At 39.4% G+C, this 23,561-nt stretch overlaps 1 protein-coding gene across 1 annotated transcript in view; it reads right to left on the bottom strand.

The window, feature by feature from the left end:
* The window catches only part of col25a1 (collagen type XXV alpha 1 chain), a 201,305-nt gene that overhangs the window by 20,216 nt on the left and 157,528 nt on the right, over positions 1-23,561 (bottom strand). Inside the window, exons 14-23 of the mRNA XM_020711604.3 lie at positions 18,838-18,882; positions 11,156-11,188; positions 9,816-9,851; positions 8,366-8,410; positions 6,144-6,206; positions 4,734-4,802; positions 4,033-4,077; positions 3,246-3,290; positions 558-635; positions 100-123 (exon numbers count right to left, since the gene is read on the bottom strand). Coding sequence (XP_020567263.1) covers positions 100-123; positions 558-635; positions 3,246-3,290; positions 4,033-4,077; positions 4,734-4,802; positions 6,144-6,206; positions 8,366-8,410; positions 9,816-9,851; positions 11,156-11,188; positions 18,838-18,882 — 483 coding nt within the window. The remainder of the gene's footprint in view (positions 1-99; positions 124-557; positions 636-3,245; positions 3,291-4,032; positions 4,078-4,733; positions 4,803-6,143; positions 6,207-8,365; positions 8,411-9,815; positions 9,852-11,155; positions 11,189-18,837; positions 18,883-23,561) is intronic.

The following is a 23,561-nucleotide window of genomic DNA, read 5'->3' as shown; positions in this document are numbered from 1 at the left end:
GCAAACAAAATGCAGGTGGACACCAGTTTGGGCGTCGGGTTTAGCTCATGCTGCCACCTCAGAAGATGAAACACAGAAGAACACACAAAACCAATTTACCGTGACTGTAATAGTGGTAATCTTCTGCAGAAGGCCAAAGGAGAGGAAATAAGGAATAAGATTGCAGAGGTCAGATAGGAGAAACCTTTGTGTGTGCAGTTTCTGCAGTTACATAAGGCATGCCTTTATCAGGACAAAAAGGCCTCATACTATAGAACATCAGATAATCTTTGACAGTTTAAACACAGATTCTCTGATGATGAGGTTAAACTAAATAAATCGTATTCTGAGCATTTGTTTTATTAAAAAGAACATTTGTCATTAATCCATTACCTAAAAGATTTTTTATTCTTTACTATGACATCAATTCCTCTTTTATCAAGATATGGATGAAAATCTTTATTAGTCTTAACGAACAGCGGCTACATCAAACAGAACCGATGCTGCGATTCTCTGACAGATATGAAAGCAGTAAAACTGTAAGGAAATGTGCTGAGTGAGAAAAGAGATCGTCCAACCTGTAAAGCCTCTTGAATGTTTCCATTGTAGTCGATGATTTCAGTCGTTCCCTGGTCACCTTTCTGTCCAGGAGGTCCCTAAATAACACAAGAAACACACAGAAAAAGGCTTTTATTTATTATACAAAAAGCATCATCCCCATAAAAAGGTGTGTTGAGGTTCAAACATTGACTGTGTGTGAGAAGGAAGTATCTGCTGGGTCCAAGAAGCCAAAATCCCAAAGACTGCTATTGAGTGATAAACAACTATTTGTCAGAATAACCATTCTTTTCTGATACCCCTCTTTAACACGTTGTTGCTAAATCTTATTTTGTGTTATTTTCATCTGTACAAGTCATTCAACTTGCCTCCAGTGTGGCTCCACTGGTGTGTGAATGTGCATGAATGATCCCGGTGGCGGTCAGAGGGGCCGTAGGCGCGAACTGGCAGCCACACCTCTGTCAGTCTGCCCCAGGGCAGCTGTGGCTACATCAGTAGCTTACCATCACCAAGTATGAGAGAGGAGTGAATGAATAATGGACACAATGTAAGCGCTTTGAGTGTCTTGAAAAGCGCAGATAAATCCAATCCATTATTATTATTATTATTATTAAGTTATAAACTGGCCAGTCAAATGCCTCAATAGAAGTAGGTGGTCTCACGTCAAACTTTCAAAATGTTGGATTGACAGATTGTCCTGAGCCCACTTTCAAGTGGTAGGGGTGTGAACTTCCATCAAGAATACTCCTGATTGGCGAGAGTGGTTGCTATAAAAATAGTGACTCACACCGATTTGGACTAATCACTGCTTACTGATAATTTGTAGTTCCAACACGGCGAAAAACGGCAGCTGAACTGACTTCATTTCATAGCAGGCCATTTTCTACGGTGGACGACACACACCAGGTTTAATTCTCAAAGGCCGAATCTGAATTGCTTCCCTACTCCTCTGGCTCCTCCCTATTGCTCCAGTTGAAGGGGCATTTGAAGCTGTTGTGATGTTTTTTTTTTATGAGGAGCTGTAGCGTTATGTGTTTTGTGTTATGTGTTTTCAGAGCGCTGGCAGCCACACGCTAACGTAGATGACTGGCAGCTGTTGATGATGTCATCAAGAGGTAGTAACGTCTGAATTTGAAGACTATTTTTTCCATATCTCTCCGTTTAGGGGGGTAAATGTAGGGGTATGGCGAAGCCATAGGGGTAGGGAAGCAATTAGGATTTAGCCAAACACAGTCAATGAGTGAATATGAAACCCATATTATTTGCTGATGACACAAATATATTCTATTCTACAGACAATCATAGGGAACTTATCAATGTGGTAAACACAGAGTTAAACAAAATAAAATTATGGATGGATTACAACAAATTATCTTTGAACCTAGATAAAACCAAAGTGATGTCTTTTGGAAACTACAACGCAAATAATGAGCTCTCAATTGAAATAAATAATGTCTTAATCGAAAGTGTTACAGAAATCAAATTCTTAGGGGTTTTCATCGATGACAAACTAAGTTGGAAGCCACACATCAGACACATACAAACTAAAGTCTCAAAAAGTATTTCAATCGTAAATAAATCTAAACATATATTAGGATACAACAGTAGATATTTAATGTACTGCTCCTTAATACTACCATATTTCATCTACTATATAGACATTTGGGGGAATAATTGTAAGAGCTCACTACATCCTCTCTTTTTACTTAAAAAACGAGACGTCAGAATTGTACATAAAGCCGGATATCACAGTTCTTAGAAAATAAAGGAGGCTACAAACTGAGGGGATGTAGAAAATTTAAGATCAAACTGATAAGAACCACAAAGAAAAGTTTCTGTGTGTCGGTGTGTGGCTCTAAACTTTGGACCGGTTTAAGTGATGTGCTCAAAAAATGTTCAAATATTCAAGAAAAGGTATAAAGAAACGCATATCTTAGGATATGAAGAAAAGAGGGTTTAAGGATCAACAGGTGTTTGAATAATTCCAAATACATGTGTGAACTTGATTGTGGTGAAATAATCAAAGCTCTTTTAATTACAACTAATGAGTATTTAATCGTAATGTGCATTAATGATTACTGAAAGGTTTGAATTACAACCAATAAGCTTTGATTTTGTTTACTTGATCTGCAATGTGTAGCAATAATTACTGCTTTAATGTGATCATGTGTTCTAATGATAATTATAATTACATATCGGTACCGTTACTGTTTACTGAAATCATGAATGAATGTTTTCTGAAGATCATCAATCATTACTAGGCACTGAATTTTGTTACTTGTAGATAATCTTATCTGATCAGAACCGGATTCAAAACACTGTAAAACTATCAAATGAATGAACTCAGCAGGGGTGGGATTATATAAACTTGCTTCTTCCCACTCCTTTTCAAGCAATAAATCAAGCTCTACTTATACTTTAGTTAATGATCACTGTATTTAATTAAGCAAATGTGATGTAAGTGACGTTTTTGTTTTGTTTTATATTCTGTCTTTTTAATCTATGCATTTCATCATTTCTGTAATGAGTTTGATAAATATGTGTAAATTCTTTATTGCTTTGACTACAATGCTTGAAATAAATCAATAAATAAAATCAAATAAATAAATCAAATCAATGAGTCCAACTGAGTCCAACCCAAATGAAATATCTTAAAAATATTAACTAAAATGCTTGTAAAGTCGTGAAAATGTCTTTCAGTCGCGTACCTTTGGGCCAGCTGACCCCAGCTCTCCTTTATCTCCAGTTTCTCCCTAAAGACAAAGCAAACAAAACTTTTATTAACATCCTGAGACCAGTTGGAAGGTAAGTTGGTCAGAATAGCATACGACCAATTTTTCAAGAAAATTTGGGTAAAAACATTTGACAAAGAGGGGATAAAATATATTTATATGTACTTGTACTTTTTACAGGTGTTGTTAAATTTTGGCTTAGAGAATACAGCAAAGTGCTTTTTAATGGAAAACAACTAAAGACCCATTAAAAAAATCTGTTTATGGTGTGTTAAGCACTTTTCTCATGATAGAAGACATTAGGAAAAGTAAGTTTAAAATGTTTTTTCTGAGTATTTCTTTATTCAAACTGTTTAATCAGGAGGAGAAAAAAACAACAACAACACACTATTTGACAAGACTATAAGACTAAAATGCCACACAGCAACAAGGGGAAGGGGGTGAGGTTGTTCAGCGCCAATAGTCCCGCCCACGACTCAGAGGTGAATTTCTAATGAACTCGCTGCCGCTTTCCATAAACTATGTCCTAGAAAATGACACGTTTTTGGGATTTGGGCAGAAAAATTGCATAATCATAATTAAAAGACTACTGGAAATGCTTTTAAACCGGATCAAAAGATGATTGGAAGGGGTCTTTCAGTAACTACAAAATGTGTAGTGGTAATCCAGGTTCATTGCAAACATCTATTTGGTCGGTATAACCAGACTTGAGCTCATTTCGTCAGTATTTGCTTAAATAAGGCAATATGAGAAGTATGCTCACCTTTGACCCTTTCAAGCCAGGTGTACCCGGCTCTCCCTGGGAACCCTGCATGAATCAGCAAAAAACAAAACAAAAAAACAAAACAGAAAAACTATAAAAAAGCTTGTCTACAGTACATGAGTGAGCATGGCATGAAAGAAATTTAAAAAATAACTCATAGCCTGCGTTTAATCCAATTTCATCATTTAACTTCAGCACATTTCCAATGCAGCGTAAAAACATCGACCTCCCACATGTGTTGATGCTCCAACGGGATCAAAACACGTGACGTAGAGCTGCCAGGCACTGGAGAAAGTGTTTATTTGAATTATGTCTCCAACAAAGGCAGGGTTTCCCTTGTGGAGCCTCTAATAGGATGTGAACCAGCTCTCCAAGTTTAGACTGGAGCTTAAGCTACCTGCAGGATCAGCAGCAGACATAAACACAGGCAATTTATTTTTATTTGGTTTACTTTACCCTGACTCTGGAGAAAACCTGGACCTCATTCCTGACTTTAATGATTTATCCAAGTTTCTATGGTCAACATGTAATGTGATTCATTTATCAAGGAATGCATTTTTCTTTCTCAAATCCATGATTCCACTGTGTGTATTTTAGGCTAATAAGCTCTAGATGGCAGCAAAACAATGTGGAGGAAGCTTTAAGACAAATTTAACTCAGGTTCTTATTGTAAAGCTTGGCCAGGTTTCAAATTCACTGACCTTTGGTCCAACAGGTCCCAGTTCTCCTCGTTCACCCTTTCCTGGAGGTCCATGGTCACCTCTCTCACCCTGCGCAGACAGAAGGAAAAACAAAAAGCAGTTCCATAACACAGATGACTTAGCGCTGCTGTCATGCAGCCTGCAGAAAACTGCTGATCAAGGCTTGTTTTTCGCTTTTCCGTCAGCATAAAAGTTGGAGTCCATCTTCAAAACATCAGGCAGAGCCTTCAGTTCTTTCAAGGATCTGTGATATGTACATGACAGAGGAGTAGGAAGTGTGCTGACTCAGCAGATTTACGTGGTGGACTGTAGGTATTCATAAAGAATCTGCACAGCGTGTCCTTGCTTTGATGGGTCCTTTAGGAAAGTTTAGGAATATTTCATACAAAACCTTTTGCTTCATTTTTTTTGTCAACAAAAAATTACTCAAGGTCAGAAATGTGTTAGAATTCTGTTTTTGTGTTGAGAGTAGTTACTGGATTTTACAAAAAACAGCTTTTACCAATGTGGTTTTAAGGGATTGTATTAAACATTTTACAAATTTTTTACTTTTTTCTAGTCATGTTCTCGACTGTGTGGGTCGGGCCTGGGTCGTAAATCTGTATAATCTGTTTTTATCTATTTTCTATGTAATCGCTTCATGCTCTTTCATCATGTATGTGATGTGTGAATGTTGAAGTATGTGGTAACAGTTTGCAGCTCTGTGGCCCAGAAAAAATTTCCTCTTTGAAGACAATAAAGTTTACCTTTACCTTTACCTTTTACCTTTAAGGGTCTATAAAATCAAAAATCAAAAAATCAAATCAACTTTTTGAGCTTTTAAGCGTACGATAATATTGATTCTTCACAAAAACCCCAAAGCGGTATTTTTGATCCATTCAGCATTACTCAATATTCCTCTAAAAACCTGCTCTCTGACCACCAGCCCCTCCGAACCGACAAAAACAAGCAGGTTCTCACATTGTGACATCACAAAGTGAGGAACAGCCGCTTCCAGGAATAGTCTGTGCTTCCAGCTCCGCCCCCAGACTAACATAAACACAAACTTTCTCCATGGAGCTAGCGGTGATTGGCTAAACATTTTCCTTCATATGCACATCCCTTTTTGTTGGGATGTTCCGAATTTCAGGTGTTGTCAGTTTTTGTGGTTGAAACGCAGACACAATGCAGAGGCCGACTCAAGATTGACGTCATGAAGCAAGAAGCAAAAACCAGTGCCTCAGAGATCGAGCCGTCTTACTTCCGGGTAGAAAAAACTGTTGTTAAATGAACTACTACTTCATTAAAACAATCGTTCCTTGGTGTGCCAAAGGTATTATCATATGTATGGATATAGATTACTCTGAAATACTCTCAAATATTTAAGAAAAGCACGACATAGGCCCTGTAAAGAGAGGCTAAAGAACTCACTTTAGTTCCTGGGAGTCCTGGAAGCCCTGGCTCTCCTTGGGGGCCGAGGAATCCAGGTTCCCCCTGAAAGAAGCAAAAAAAGTGAGGAGCTGTTACTTTTCCACTGGGTATCTCTGGCATAATGAGCACTAAATGCATTTACAAGATGCATGGCCAGATATAGTCATAGTGTCAGGCATGCACTCAACTGCTGGTACACTCTTACATGCACATGACCACACAGTGGGATGCATGCATACAGTTAAATCAAACACGCTAGCAGCAGTGTGTTGGTTTATCCCTTAGTTGTGTATGTTAACATCTTTCTCTCATGAGCCTTAATAGTCGACACAACAAACCTTATTAGAAAACTCCCCAGAAAAACCAAGGTGCATGCCACATGAGAAGAAGCTATGACATTTCTGGATTTCTTTCTTCCACTGATGAGGAGTGACCTTCCAGTTTATATGTTGGGTTGAAGCTGTCCGCCATTTGCATTACATCTGAGTGTGTTACCATCCGCAGCCACAGTTGCCTGCAGCAACACTGCAGGTGTGATGTACTTTTGATGTCGTAAACCTCTAAACTTGAAATCAGACTCACAGCAAACAATGCAAGAAAGAACAAAGAGCCAGCCAAGCTTGGGAGCAGGAAGTGCTACGTTAGCAAAAATGTTAGAATCCATACAGGCCTCTTAACTGAAAACAGGAGTGTATAAAGTGTATACAATTTAAAATAAAACGTTGTTTTTTTTACAAGGCCATGAAGTTTTCAGGAATGAGAAGCAAAAAAACAAATCAGTAACAAGCATCCACAACATGCCAGGTGGAACATTCTAGATTGATTAGTTATTTTCAAGCTTTTTGGTCCTAAAATATGTCATTCTGAATTCTTTCCATTATAAATATATGGCAGAATTGCTGCCAGAATCATTTTGCCTTATCAAGCTTTAGTAAAATTATTTTGTCATATTTCGCACTTGAGGTCGTGTCTGAATTCCCTCACTATATAGTGCATTTGAATCTACAATTCCTAAATCCAGTGCCCTCAAAATGACCAGAAGTCTGCCAAACAGATGCTAACTAGCTTTATCCATGTTTGGTGTTTTTTTTTAAACATCAAACATGACATTACCAATTTGCTGAAGTAAAAACCTAATAAAGATGAACATTTTACGAAGATTATTTATGAATCCACTGAGTTCTGATGATGAAAACTTAAAGGATTTATAAAAAATGAATTTAAATAATTTTTTTTCAAATACAAAATTGTTCAAATGCAGTGCATTGTAGTCTATATTTGCCAAGCTAGTACATCGATGCACACTAGTTTTTTGCAGAAGCTTCTGGGAAATTTCCAGGAATTGTAGATTCTGACACCCCGACAAAATGGTAAATGCTTAATATAGTCCCCTGAGTAGTGAGTGGTTGGGGACTTTGAACACCAAAATGCATTGTCTTTGAATGATTCGTCATGAGATAAAAGGTAAATACCGCATTTTCCGCACTATAAGGCGCTCTTTAAAGCATTGATAGTTTTGATGGCTTATGTAAGGATTAATTCTGGTTGTGTTTACTGATGTCGAGGCGATTTTGAGATTTAAATGGTGCTCTATCAAAATGTCTGTCTGTTTTTTAACGCCGCTAACGTGTGGTGAGTTACTGTAACACAGTTACTACAGTCTACCGACAGTGCAACTTATCTTTGTCGTAAAACCAAAAACAGAGCATTCATTGACGGTGTGCCTTATGCTGCGGAATACATTGAAAATTAATACTTTTAAAAATCATTCAAGTTTTCATCTTCAGAACACACTGGATTCATAAAAAGGCTTCTTAAATTTTCATATTTGTTAGGTTTTTACTTCGGCAAATGGGTTACGTCATATTTGGTGTCAAAAAAAAGGAGTGAGGACGTGTTTCTTACAATTCAGGGCACCGGATAGTCCTACACTAGATTTAGTCTTTTAGGGCTTAGGGACTAGTGAGGGACATCAGAGTCTCATTTTAGTGACATAACCTAGCTAAAGGTGTTTACAAAAGACAGCTGATCTTAATCTCAGAATACGTGGATCACCAAAGATACAGCTAAGCCCTGGCCCTTGCTTCAGATGGAAAGCGTGAGTAAGGTTATAAGGCCTTAAATGAGTCATGACAAATGTCAGCACTCGGATGGGCTGAAGCAAATGGACGGGGACAACACCGGGGGGGAACGACTGGGGACAACAACAACAAATCAGTTACCTTTATCCCTGGGAGTCCAGGCAGCCCTGGAAGTCCTGGCTCTCCCTACACAGAAGGAGTATGAAACGTTACAGCCAAGCCAGGCTAAGCTGAGTCGAGCCTCTTTCGGAGGCCGATCGGGGGGTATTTTCTGACTCTAAACGGCAGCCTTAGGTCTAAGGGGGGATTTTGTTGACTGCCATTTGTCGATGGTGAGCATTAGCAGAAGAGACTGCACATGCACGTTCATACCAACTCATGCAGCCATGGCTCAACAGCGTGATTAGTGCTGGTTATAACACCCAAGCCTCCGCAAAGAGCAATGAAGTTTTAGTTCGATGATTTCAACGGTTCAAGTAAGTGTACGGCCCTTATTTTGATGAAGCTACAATGGCACTGAGATCATTAGAGTTTGGCAACATTTGAAGTCCAACAGTCGTTGGACTACTTCACTGTTACCGAACACAGGACACTGTCAAGTTGAAAACTCCATGTTCCTATTACCATAAAAAGGTCAGGCCCTTCCTTAAAGTCTGTATGGGACCTCTAAAATAAAAATGACTTGGAATAATTTAATGCTCAATTAAGATGATTATATTTATGGCTTTTTAAAAAAAACTGATTTGTGCTGCACCAGTGTGATCAACTTTTACGGCACTCCGAGGATCAGAGAGGAGGCTGTAAATTTACGTTGTGGCTTTTGAGAGCATTGTAAAATAATGAACTAAAGTCTTTCTTGTGGGCTACGACTTTACCAACACTTATTGAACACGGTCCAAGGGTAAAATTTCTGACGAGGAACAACAAAATCTTGCAGGGCCCCAAGTCCCATCAGGACCAGAAAGACAATTTGGAAGCGTATCAGCATAAGCAGGATGGATGTGAAAAGAAAAAGTTGATTAAGCAGTCACAGAATTAGAGGCCACGTGTGTTTTCCTTGCAGCAAAGGCAGAAGGAGAAAAAACACATTTCCAAAAAAAATACAAAAATTAAAGCCTGTCTGAAACTGGTTCATCTGAATGGAGAAAAAGGAAGCCAAATTAATGAGGTGCAACACTATGGTCTGAAAATTGGACTGCAGCCTCTGCAAGACTCTGAGTAATTAATGGTGTTCACTTTGAGGAATAAAATCAGCTGCTGTGATTGTTTCAGGAGTTTGTACAGCAGGTTGTGGGATTGACCATATCTGCTGCGATGTAACGACACAGTCTAGTAGAATTTGATATTTATAAAATGGTCTATTATTAAAGAAAAGCAGCAGTTCGACGCCTAACCTTTGTGTAAAAACAGAGTTGGACAAAAAATGGTAAGTTGGTGTATGATGGCCAAGGAAAGTGTCAGATTCCACTGAGCTCTCCTCTCTGGCCACTTTGCTTCATTTGCCAACAGTGTTGTGTTTTTTTTAATCTTAGAACACACTCTTAGCTTCGTTATTTGGCTATTTTCCTTTATTGCTGAACGCAGCTATTACCTTCTGTCCACTTCTTCCAGGTTCTCCAGGTTCCCCCTGAAACACATGCGGAAGGATATTAAGCATCAGTTATTTTTAGTACTTTGCAATACTATTATTATTTCACATTAATTGTCTAGTTTTATTTCCTTCCAGTTTATTGTTGCTCGTTTGTTTTTCAACACCCTTTTTTGCATGGCATCCTTGTAATAAATAGCCTAAAATCTTCCTCCTGATTTATCCAAGACTTGACTATTTCAAGTTAGTTTATTTTGTTTCATATTACATAGTAGAGTTTTGACTTCCGGATTGAAGTCCTATTGAAAAGAAAAGTATTGTTTGCCAGGTGCAGTTCCCCCAGCGATCACTAGGGGCTAGTTGGTCCATGTTTACTTTAATAGAATAAAAAGGTTCAATTTAACAACATAAATAAGTGTTATCGGATTAAATCGACATTTTGGTTGCGATTTTTAAAATTTATTCTTTAAGGTTTATGAAAATTGGATCTTTATTTTGCAATTGCAAAAAAGTACAAGTTTCTGTCTTATGAATCCTTTGATGCTACATTCACTGTGGGCATGTGACCCACGTTCAAGACCGCGCATTTAGCCTATGCTGTTTACAATGGACAAACAGGGAGGGGCTTTTTCTTCTTCTTCTTTTGCTACTGTTTACCAGCACATCTCATCCATATACAGTTGGAAGAGGCTTGGTGCAAATCTCGTAAATCTTGCTCCACACTTTTTCTTTGACAGTTCTATTGGATAAATGAAAGAATTAGTGTTGTATATTTTTGACTGGGCACAAACCGCAATTATTAATTTCTCCTTCATGATACATTTTAAAAAGAGTTGGCACTTCTGTGAATTAAAAGGGACGCCATCCATATGTCACTACCAAATCAGAGTCCTTGATTAATCAAAGTTTAACCTGGTTTAACTTTGAACACCCGCTGTGCGTACACACAGTCAAAAGTGGTCTTGGCTACGCGTGAATGCGAGCGTTTTGAACGCACAAGCCTGAAACATGCATGAACGCAGGTTTGCCTAGAATTTTATTTGGAAGGACAAACCTTCCTATTTCTGAAAAGGGGAAAAAAAATGGGAGGACAAGGTAGTCTGATGAATTGTGCATCATTTTTTTAAACAACAATGACATACGTACATAAATATTTGTCATCACAAATTCAAAATCTTGCCACAGAAGTTTTTAAAACCAACCAGAAGCTTATTTCTGTTGGAACGTTTGACCATTTCACATTCGAAATGAATGAATAGGAACTGACATGTTTTACTGTATTCCCACCATCAGATCATTGACGGGGATCAAAAACTAACAAAACTGTGAAATTTAACACTCACCTTAATGCCTGCAGCAGAGGAGCCTGCGTCTCCCTAAGGTGGAAAAAAAACAATTAAAAAAACCCAATAAATGACAGACTTTAATTCAAAATCTACAAGGGCTTTCTGTAAAATTCAAACAGCAACGAACACGCCATGGCGCTTGAAGTTACAACATGAGTTCCAGAAAGAAGCCAATTTACTAAACACACTTTCACAAGAGAACTTTTGCATTTTTGTGGCTAAAGCTGAGGCAATGCGTTTAGAAAGGAGGTTTGTTTGCTATTCTAAACAGTGTGAACACTGAATGTACCTTCTCACCAGAGTCTGAGACCGCAGTGCTTGGAATCATTTGTTTTTACAGTGTCGGAGTGCAGCTGTGCAGCCGTGGTGACATGAGGAGTGAAATCTTACACTATAATAGAAGAAATCCAGGACAGTAAAGCAGCTAACATGCTTGATAGATGGACTGTAACCATTCAAAGTTTTTCTTCATCCCAACTGTTCAGGTAACTTATTGGCCTAGACGGAGACATGGCTACTTGTATCGAATTCTCAAGCGAAGCTATGCAGACATCAAGGCCCTCTGCGATGCATCGCATTACTAGTGCAGTGTACAGTAAAAACAGACATAAAACAAGAGGCCAATAAGTGTAATTATGGGCGGTTGGTGGGAAAAAGGAGCAGGGAGGAGGAGAGTGGGTCTTTTGCTCTGGTGTGGACTCTGTGGTTACACTACACATACGCCCCACGCTCAGAAGTCGCTCAAGGAATGCCTCTCGCCCTCAGCTTTTTATGGGAATCATTATGATGCATAGCACACAAGGCAATGCTTAATTGCACTTTTTTTTTTTTGTGGCACACAAACTAAGAGCCTGAGCTTCGTCGCAACACCCAAAGGTGCCTTTCACCTCATCTCCAAACATCCACATTTATAAGGGTATTTACTTTCACGAGTGATCGTATACTTTACTGAGCCTCCGTGATCTAAGTGGATGAACTTATGCAATTTGCTTCTCAAAGAGGCTGCTTACATTAGAGTTTATGAGGAACAAACAGCTTCCACATCATTTTTGAATGATGAAACTGAAATATTATGTCCAGATGTTCCGTAGATGCACTGCAGAATGCATCACAAAGATTAAACTTTATGGAGAGAACAATTTTCCTTTCTTTTTATGTACCAGTAAGTAGAAACATCCAAACAGAGCTTTTTGTACACCTGCGTTCTGGTACAGATGGGTCTATTAGAATGTCTCACATGTGGACTTCATTGTTACCTTAAGTGTGGAAAAAAAAAAAATCAGCCAGTTAAACTTGTGGCTAAACTCCAAGTAAACAGTAGTTGAGTTTTTTTCCATAGTTAAAGCTTTGGTCACATGCACCCGAACTGAAGGTTGGCCGCTGGTTTTTGGGTAGACCCGTGGAGGGTCACAGAGAGAAAGGACCCCATCTTAAGGCTTTTGCAGTTCCCTTGAGGCTCTCGTGACCTTAAGGAATGCCAAGAAAAATGGAACGTACATTTGCCACGCATGTGGTAAGTTTATCATGAAGAACTTGTAAGGAAAATGTAAGTTTTACTATCTTATACTCAAAATTAAGGGGCACACACACTGGCTCCTTACTGACCGCATGCAAATGCTGGACAGCACGGGGCAGCAAGTGCTCGTAGGAAGCCGTAATATGTAGGCACAAACTATATTTCCTAGTTTCTAACAGTCATAATGTGTTAACTAAAAAAATATAAATGAGTGAAGGTATGTATAAATATATAGTGAAAATTGGACAAGCAGTTGTCTTCTCTGTGTCTTCCTAGTAATATATTTTAGGGGTAGATAGTTACTGCTCCCTAATGAGCAGCTGAAGTAACTCTCCTAGCAATCTTGGTCTGCTCTCAAAATGGAAGCATTGTGCAAAAAAAGCCTAATTAATCAATTAGAGGAATTGTTGATTTTCTATAACCAAATCATGGTAAAATCTTTAAATTTAGGCGCAAGAACATGGGCATTATGAGCAGATAATATGCATTAACTCAAAGGTACTTCCTGATTGCTTGTATATAATTTAAATTTCTTTGTGTGCAATCAAACAACTGTCACACATTAAATATTCAATGCCAACTAATAATAAACAAATATGCCAAAAGTAGTAAACTGTTCTTATGCATCACAATGTAAAGTACATTATCAGACCAATGATTTATTAGCTCTTGAATCGTATTATTGTATAATTATTACATTTATTATTGGGTCTCCTATACAAAACAGACTAAAGACTCACTCCAATCATCTTTTTTTAAACTGTTCCTAGTGGTCATTATTATGATTTTTCGTCCAGAATCAAAAAGCTTGTGTCTTCTACAACACAGTTTCTCCAGAACAGCAGTAGTTCATTCGAAATTCACCTCTGAGTTGTGGGCGGGACATTTGGCGCAGAGCAAGCCCATCCCACTTTCCCAACAACCATCTATTCACACGGTCTCCCACTAGCTAACAGCCCCTTACAATCTCAACATAACATTAACAACAAAAACGGTGAGCGACATTGGAGCTATCCAGCCGTGCACTTTTGAGCCAGACGAAGTAAAATGACGCACATGGATCTATTTGTCTAAAAGTAGATGCATCAGAATGGAGCAGAGAGCTTATGGCCCGCCAATCGTATTTTCTGTGTCACAAATAAGCTCTTTCACAAACTGCCTTTTTTTGTCTGCTCCTGAGTCTCAAGAATTTAGAAAAGAAATACTCAAATGCTTGTTTAGTCTTAATTTTCTTTTTATATGTCATCCATGATGAGAAAAATGCGAAAAAAACTAAAACATCTGATTTCCATTGGAGTGGGTCTCTAATGAATTAATCAAACTGAGCAAGTATTTCTGTATCTCACGACAATTTACTAACTGTGTTTCCTTAAAAACAAGTTTTTGCACTGTTTTTATTAAAGATATGTCAGCAGAAACTGGAATGTGAGGCTGCAGCGAAGAAAATTAGCGTTTAACTGCCATGTGCCATAAGTGACAAACCCCACCGACGCCTTCTGTCTGACATGAGCGACACAGAGATCCAGGCCTGAGCCCGAGCTCTGACCATGGTTTAATCTCTTCCAAATGTAGACGTATGAAATGGAAAAGAGGTGGAGCTGGGAGGTGAGCTGAGGTGGGGCGGAGAGTACTGAAATGTCCCCATCTGGGCCAATCACCATGGTAATTGTGCAGACTGTGATTTAACCACAAAGCAGAGAGAGACGGAGAGCTGTCACCACAACTCCAATTCTCTGTAGGCGCCCAGACCTGTCGCTGCATATCGGTATTTAAGGATAATGGCCTGAAGCTCTTGTTATTTACGTCTGGTAAATCAGCCTGTTTCCCAGTTGTTTGCTTGGGAGTGGGATGTGCAAATAACACGGAGGGAATGAAGCTGGAGAACTGTGACGCCAGTGCAAGAGTTGAGACATGTGTCAGCGTTTAATACCAATGCAGCGTTCAAAATATGGCCCATATTCAACACTTTGGCCATTAGCAGAGGTGACCAAATTTAGAGGCGTCAGCTAAATATCGACCTTAGTCACCGAGTGAGAATATATGGCAAATCATGACTGGCCAACAGAGCAGAAAAGCTCTGCCAGCAGTTGAAATATATCCAATTCACATGAGTTTGGACCGGATCTCATAACTCAAAAATCATACCAACCGCTGCGCCTCACTGGCCTGAGCCAAAAACTGGAACTTCCCAAAACCAAAGTTTAATTGGTCTTTGATATAAATCTGTGAGTTTCAACTTTTTCAATAAGATGAGTCACAGTTAATTTCACACCTAGTTAAATGCTTAGGCAGTAAATGGTTCAGAACTAAAGCTTCAGCTGTGGGAATGACTTGTGTGAAAGGAGTCCAGTGACTGACATGAAGGCTCAGGTGGAAACAGCTCATCCACAGTTGATAATAACCTCAAAACACACTCAGCAGGTAATCGCAAACGCAAAAATGTAAACAAAATGAAATGATTAAAGATCGGATGCTTCTAAAACTATTTAAAAAAAATATCAAACTAAAACAAAACCTCATTCCAAAGACATTTCAGTAAACTTTATAGTGATTTGGGATGTGTGGATGAGGGTTTCTGACTGGCGACCTGTCCGGGGTGTACCCTACTTTTGCCCAACAGTAGTTTGGATAGGATCCAGGAACCTTATGACCCTAAAAGGGATTCAGCAGGTTCCGAAAAACTGTAAAATCCACTTTATTTCTGTTCAGGGTCTCAGGGTTGCTGCACATTGCCAACATCCTGTAAATCTATTCTTCTTTAAAGACCCACTCACATAAAAACTGTGTTTTTGGTGTTTTTACATTCTCTTTTTGTAATAAATGGAGGACATTTATAAATACACGTGTGCTCGAGAATTACATTTCTGAGTATTTATTTAATCAAATTGTTGTGAATCAGGAGCAGATGAAAAAATGCAGTTTGAAAAAGAGCGTATTTGTGACGTAGAAAATGCATTGGGCGGGACACAAGCACCCTGCTCCGCTCTATTCTGACGCATCCACTTGTAGACGTCTAGATCCATGTACGCCTTCATTTTCCTCGTCTGATCGGTGTGTGACTCAAAACTGGACGACTGGAAAGCTCCAATATTGCTCGCCATTTTTGTTGCATGTTAGGTTCGGGGTTGCAAGCTAGCAGGAGAGTGCCTGAACAGATGGACGATGGGAAATGGGGGTGGGCTTGCTTTGCAACAACGGTCCCACCCACAACACAGAGTGGAGTTTGCTGATAAACTACTGCCGCTCTGCAGAAACTATGTCCTAGAAAACCACAAAAGATTTTTTTTTTAGAAAAATTGCACGGTTATAATTAAGGCACCACTAGGAACACTTTGAAACAGGATGAAAAGATGATCGGAGTGGGACTTCAAGATTTCTTTTTACTTTTAAAACGTTTGTTTAATCAATTATGATTTATCGTTTTAATTTCTTAACAGAAACCTTTATGGATGGTGAGGGCACCTGTTTTCTTAAGTGACTTTTTTTTGGTAAAAAAAAACAACTGTGAACAGACTTCATCATGACCAACTGCTAAATCTGTTGTTCCTTTCCCTAGTCCAAAAGGACTCTGCCATTTTAAAAGCTTTCACTGCCGCGTCTCTCACCTCCACTTACCACATTTTCCCCAGGAATGCCTGCTGTTTATTGTTACCCCACCCCCAACTCACTTCACTCTCTTTTTTTTTCCACAAGGAAAACAATGAGATATAGAAGGATAGCTATTAACAAGACCCACAGCTCTGTGTTAAAGCACATTTTCCTCTCCAGCACTGAACAGCAAAGCGCTCTTGGTGTGTGAGTGTGCGAGACACATGTTAAACCCATCCCAAGGAGTCCTGATTGAAATTATTCCTTCCATATGCTGCTCTCCATGTTAAATTAAACACTAATTCTGAGCTGAAGCTGACAGTCTGAAGTAATCTTATTCATCTTGACTTAGAACACTGAGGACTCTTTACCTTCTGACTCTCTTCATTACTGAATGAATGAGTCTGCGCTTAAGCCGTGAAGTGATCACCCGGATTCCAGTCGCCCTTGGTCGTCTCACTCTCGCAGCTACATTCTATCCCCTTTTCTCTTTTATTGTATTAAGGTGGACTACATCAAAGCGCTGCTGGAGCCTGGAGTGTTCTATCTACGAACCCTGGACCAACGCTTCCACCTTTTGTTCGCTCATTTCTCACAGATGGTTTCTCGCATGTGTTTCCTTTGCATCGCCTTGGCTGCTGAGTCCGGCAGCCTTTTAAAAACCGCAACACCCATAAAGTGAGAGGTTATCAAAGTTGTTCTCCACTCAACTGCAATAAATCGGCTGTGGCATTTTGAGTACACCGCTTCCACGCAGCTCCTGGTCAATGAATTACTTTTTGTTTTCATTTCCAGCTCGGGATTGCTAACAAAACGAAACATCACTGCTGTAGAATGCATTGCAGGATTTTAGTTTGGCTGTCGGTTGTTGGCAATTGTGTTACCACAGTTGCCATGAACCTTCATGTTTTCCCAGAAGCGTGAGGATGGGTTAATTCGGACTCGACGGCTTGCTTTTGAACGCTTTCCGAGGGCTTTGAAGCGTGAAGATCTCCACTTTCTGTTGTGAGGTCACCAGGCTGGAGTCTATTTTCATGAATTAAAACAGCACAGCTTTGGATGGGAAGCACATTCATACAAAACAAACGGAACAGGAAAGAGGATCTGCTCTTTCAGAAAAAACAAATCCAACAAAGCACTAAGATGAATTTGAAATAGTCAGCCACCTGACAACCATCTCTTTTCGCCTCTAGCTGACATCATTTCTCTTTCATTTGCCTTACCATCTTAAATTTAAATGACATCCCCTTACTGGTATCCTCCTATCATACTTTCATTGCTTACTTTTTATGCTCTGTTTTTCCTGCTCTTCCCATCTGTTTATGCCTTACAATACTCCTTACAGCTTAGTCACATGCACCCGTACGGGGGGTTGACCCACACGGGTTTGTGCAGGTTTTTAGGTTGTCGGGGTCCGTGGAGGGTTGTAGAGAGGAGGGGGCTGCATTTGAAAAGAAGCACGCAGAAGCACAGGTCTGTCTTGCACGCAGTTCCTTTGAGGCTTGTACAGCCAGGTCAAGGGACATCAAGAAAATGGAACGTTCCATTCCCGTGCGTGAGGTAGGTGCATTGTGATGTATTAATGAAGCTATGTTCCCACCGGCTTCAGCAACACACACTCAAATGACCATCGGGTGACGTTTGTTGGGCTTCTAGGTTCAAAACTCTCGTGTTCACAAAGTTTCTACAAGTGTTTTCGGGCTCTACCTACAGAACGTGCAGCCATCAAACACACAATGAAAGTTAAACCAGGGACTCCGATTTGATGGTGGCGTACAGATGGCGCCCCTTTTAATTCATGGAATTCCCAATCAACGGGCACGCAAAGAGCACGCACTTATCAGTGGAAAAAAAAGAAAAATCTGCATTACGTGCCTACGTCTCTCCTGCTTCACTTTTACGTTTAGTTCAAGTCTTCACCACAACCCTAGGTCACATACTGCGACCTGTCGCATACCGGTTTACGAACTTAGAATTTCGTGCCCACAGGTTTGCCCATTAGTTCCTAACCCAACCTACTTCCCGAGCCTTTCAACTGTCCATTCTTCCTTTTTTGTAAAATATACTTATTTATTCATCTGTTTCTTTCTTCATTTCCATACAAACTTTAATCTTTCCACTTATCCTTTCTGCTTACTCTCACTTCACCGATTTCACCCCAAATTTCTCCAACTTGTACACTATCATCATCCATGGATTCCATAGTTCATCTCTCTCATTAAGGACTTTCTGGGGTATTTAGTCAGAGCACTTCCATAATGTTGCAACATACACCAAACCTTCGCTGGTTTCCCATTTATTGTTTACATCAGGAAAAAGTCTGCATGAAATCTTTCAACTCTTTAAACTATCGCTGTGGTGTGAATCCCTGCTGGTGACGCTAGGTTTATACAAGAAGCAAAAGGACACATCAAGTGCTAGAAATGTTTGACCCAACCTGTTTTCACCAGCACTCTCGTCTCACATGTTTAGCATTAACTTGTTAATGTTTTTCGGGCCTCTGCTGTTCCTGTGTGGAGCCTCCAAGACATAAACAAGAAGAGAAGATCCAAAAATACACCAAAAATGCACGTACCTTCTCCCCCATGTCACCTTTTGGTCCCTCCTCGCCCAGATCGCCCTACAAGGAGATCACACGTGGTTACATTCAGCCTGCAGGAATCAGTCAGAGCTGGAAGAAAAGCTGAGATAAGACTCCTGATTGTTTTAGCAGACAGCTCTCTCCCTGACTGTGAAACACATAAATGTGATGAATGCTTGCAGAAAAGGCTGAGCCAGAAATTAAGCAGCATTAATGCACAGTGTACATTTTCACGGATGGTTTTTCATCTTCATATCGGTCACCAAGTCATGACATTTGGTTCAAGTATGATTTCCAGTGACGGAATGCACTTTTGGGGTGTTGCAAAGGTCCTGAACTCCTTGCATCAACAATTGCAACACAACTGGAGTAAATACACTTCTTTTTTTTTTCTCCCCCTGAAAACTATTTCAACTATGAAATAGTTCACACTAAATGGTCAGGGCTCCTTCTGTCCATGATACCAGACTGGATTGATGACCAGCAGCTCTGTCATTTACCTGATCTTCCTTAGTTTCTAATCAGGAGGGGAATATTTTGAGGAATCGGATATTTGCTCGGCGGTTAGGAAGGACATTTTTGGAGAAGAATTTATGCTTCTCAATAGACTCATTTGATTGAATCTAGTGATTCCCTGAATTTTCTTTTATGGACACCATAAAGCTTCCATTTGTGGTGGAGACCACTGACAGCATGACTTTTGTAAAACTGCCCGTGTGCCTCAGAAATGAACTCTCTTTGAAAGTGCCTCTCACCCTGCATTCTACCAGATTTGCAGCAGGGGGCAACTGCATCATTTGAACTTCATTCTAAGAGGTTCCTTGTGAGTGTGCCCAATTTTTTATGTTTTGTGTATCATGTGCACGACAAACTATTTGATGCTTGCAAAGATTTCTAAACCTTTTTTTAGGCTTAATAAATAAAACAAACAAACATAGAGAGACTTGTTTTTTAAATACGAAAAGTGTACAACCTTTGACAGAGGTTTACTTCCTTCCTTTCAAAATAAAAGATGCTATGTACCGGTACAAATTAGAATCATCTCACTGCAGCAAACGTAGTGGTAGGTAGTGTGATGTCGGAAGTGATAAAAAAACAACAACTATACACTGTTTATTTTATTGTTGTTGGTGCATCTCAGCCAGAAATTCGGAAACTGTGTTGACAGACCTCAAATTGATTTGAATTGACGTAATAATTTGTCAAAATGTTTGACTTTGCTAAACTACTAATCTGCACCGCTTGATGGACTGTTGGAGCATTATGGGCACTATAGTCAGAAGCCTGGTTTAGTAAGAAGTACTGTTGGTGAACAGGTTGAATAAAGTTGGACTTTTCTGAATGTTTTTTTTACATGACGCGCTCCACAGTCTGCAGATCCCTGGGTTAGACTGATATTCATTGACATTATTTTGAAACAAAACTTTAGATTCATGTTCTAAAGATATGTGCTAGTTATTGATTTTATAAGGATTTATTAAGATGAACCAACTTGTACTAAGATAGTATCCTCAGTTTGTTCACATTGTTCTAAAATAAGTCATTTCCACTAATTACATTAGTTTTGTCACTATAAACTAAATGAACTAAAATTTGGTGCATAAAAATAAAAAAGTACAAACCATTTAATCAGAACTAGCACAAAAAAGATTATTGGAATGATTAAACAATTTTAAGTCATTCTATGTAACAGTTAGCTTTTTAAACGTATCTTTCCCTTTTTTAATGCTCGTATGGAACTCCTTGTTTCTAGATTTTCACATCTTATAAGATATTTTGTTGTGTAAAAATGACTTACTGCATTGACAGATCTTTTTACTACTTACTAGTGAATCACTTCTTAGGATTAGTGTTCTTTTCTTAGTTTTAGGTTCCCTCTTTTTGCAGTGTATGTGCTCTTTTTTCCCTAATCTATGGTCCATTCCAACCCAATCTCCAAGAAAACGGGTTGTGGGATTTGTTTTTATTTACTGTACAGATAGATTTTTTTGTGCGTATACTTTAGTATGCAGACAAACTGTAATAGAAAAAAACAGTATCACTACAAACAACTTTCAAGTTATGGATGTTTGGTGTACTTCACAAGATCTTGACTGAAGTCAGGAAGATACACATGAATGAAGAATAAAACTATGGTTACTGCTGAAGCAGAGAGATCCCTGAGCATAAAGAGAGGCCGACAGATGAAAAATAAATTATCCTGTTCAGACTTTGTGTGGGACCTGGTTATGAATTTTTTTGTGTCTTTACAAGTTCTGTTTATCATCCGCAGTGAGAAGGCAGAGCAACTTTAAGTCTAAATCTTTACAGTGCCAAGTTCAGCATTCTCCAAACTACGCTTTATCCAAAAGTCATTTGCTCGTCCTGCAATGCAGATTCAGATGGATCCAGTCTTCTATTTTTAATGGCTAGGTGGCTAGCTCTTAAAGAGACAGCACTGAAATGATACAGAATGTAACGGCCAATTTTAATTGTATGTGAGAACTGGACCCAGTGTCTTGCTTCTAGTTCCAATGTAATGAAATCAATTCAGTTGCCATCATTTTCCGATACGGATGTCGCCATGTTAGAGCCAGACAACAGCAGTAAGCAGCGATTGTTCGGAATAAGTCATCGTTTCTATGGCAACTCCACTCTCCACTCAGGAGTGAGCTTGTTGAAATTTTACACCCCTATCACTTGAAAGCAGACTCAGGAGAATCTATCAAACTTTTCAAACGTTTGACGTGAGACCACATACTTTTATCGAGGCATCTGATTGGCCAGTCTATAACTCGAATAACTTGCAATGTATAAAAAATGTCCAGCAAAAAATGAGGATTAACGAGAAACCTGTTAAAAAATGCGAGCAAGAATGGTTATTCTTGGAACCAGCGGGTACTCTCTAGGGAGTCACTCAATCCTGTTCTCATTTACAGTCATTGGTAACAGCGTACCACAACAGCAGAACATCAGCATAAAAAAACACCATGGTAGGACAAGTAGAAGTAACGTTTTTCTTTCATTTTTTGTCTGCTGGTTAAGTGGTTTTGAGTAAAACAAAGACATCTTTTATTTAGAGCTCCTCCTAAGGTAAAGTTTGTCAAACATGTGGACTTGTTCAGCAAAAAATTATGTTTAAATATTCAATAAAGCTACATATTGCAGAAACTGTACTGCAAAACACACAAAGATGACCAACCTTTGTATTCACCTAAAGAGAATTTGAGAAAAGTTTTTAACCCCGGAAAAATAAGATTATTGTACGAAAATGTTTTTTTACTTGTTATCAGTCTTTTTTTCCTCCATTAACCCTTTAACACCTGAGATGTCACTGTACACCTAAGTAACACACGCTCTTTGACTTACTGTAACTCTTCAACCATTTACGCGACCATCGTAAATCAGCCGATTCTGACATGGAGAAAAGTAGCTTTTTGCATCAATTTTGGCACTGTCATGTAACACATTACTAATCAAAAGTGTTGCATAACAGTGCAAGGCCGCTTTTCTCCACTTAAGAAAATTCTCTGGAATTACGTTTATTGCGATCAACGGTTGAAGAGTTATGTAGTCAAGAGAATCTCCAGACTGGAGTTCTTCCTCTTTCGGCTTCTCCCATCAGGGGTCGCCACAGCGAACAAGTCGCATGGTAAACTTGGCAATGTTTTTACGCCGGATGCCCTTCCTGACGCAACCTTCTCAAACCAGGCTTGGAACCGGCACAGGGGTAGAGAAGGGAACAGGGAGCAGCCTGGAGTCGAACCCTGGTTTCACGGACGGAAGGCGCCGCGAACCAGCACGAGCTAAACCGGCTCCAGACTGGAGTTAAAGGGTTAAATAAAGAAAGTTACACAGGCTAGCTATACAAAGTCAGCGTAAAAAACTTCTGCTTTCTTGAAGTTTCTTGCAGATCCTTTACCAGACAAGTCAAGCTATTAACGAAACATTGACCTCAACAATTCTGGCCATACCTTAGAGAGGAAATTCTCCAGCTTAGGTTTTGGGATCATTCAAGAGTGTCTGACAGTTAACCAAAATTACAATTTGATGGAATTTGACCCTCTGGTTGTTTCCCATTTATTGTATTCAATTTTTGCTTCATCTGACCTCCAAACGTTTGAACCAAAAAGTCTCAGTGAAAGCTGTATTCATGTTTTATATCATCCGCCTGTCATTAGAATTTCTAAAAAGTTGATTTTAATTTACAGCTTCCTAGAACTAATACATCACAGCATTGAAAGCACCTGCGAGCTGAGCTGATCGCATTGGGCTACTTGTCCGTCTGACTCCCACGGTGCTGCAAGAATGGCGATAAAGGAGGTTCTTTAGGGGGCAGTCTCATTAAAACAGACCACCAGGTATGTTGAGGAGAAAGCACACGCCCGATTCGACTGAAAATAACAGCCTCAACAGCAATTTTGTGGTCAGTGAAGCAGAATGAATCATCGCTTCCCTCCCCAGCTCTGACGGGTCGGTCAGTGCTCACACCTCCCATCCACTGCTCGTCAACAAGAAAAGGCACCGTTAGAATTAAGGTACGGAGCGAATACAAAGCTCTTCTGGGAGGTCAATGTATAAAAATAAAAAACAACTAATGAGACTTTATTTTCTGTCCTTTCTTCTGTGATTCATCTAATTGCTGACTAACCGATAGTCAGACCGACCTTTTTGAAATAATGAGGCACAGTTGCGGCACGCAAAAACCGAAAGTGCTGATTTTTCACAAGACATGCTCT

This window comes from Oryzias latipes, chromosome 18 (assembly GCF_053564925.1).
Source record: "Oryzias latipes strain Hd-rR chromosome 18, Olatipes_Hd-rR_3.1".
Lineage (NCBI taxonomy): Eukaryota > Metazoa > Chordata > Actinopteri > Beloniformes > Adrianichthyidae > Oryzias > Oryzias latipes.
The sequence above is the reverse complement of the archived record's forward strand: the minus strand, read 5'-3'. Positions and strand labels throughout refer to the sequence as shown.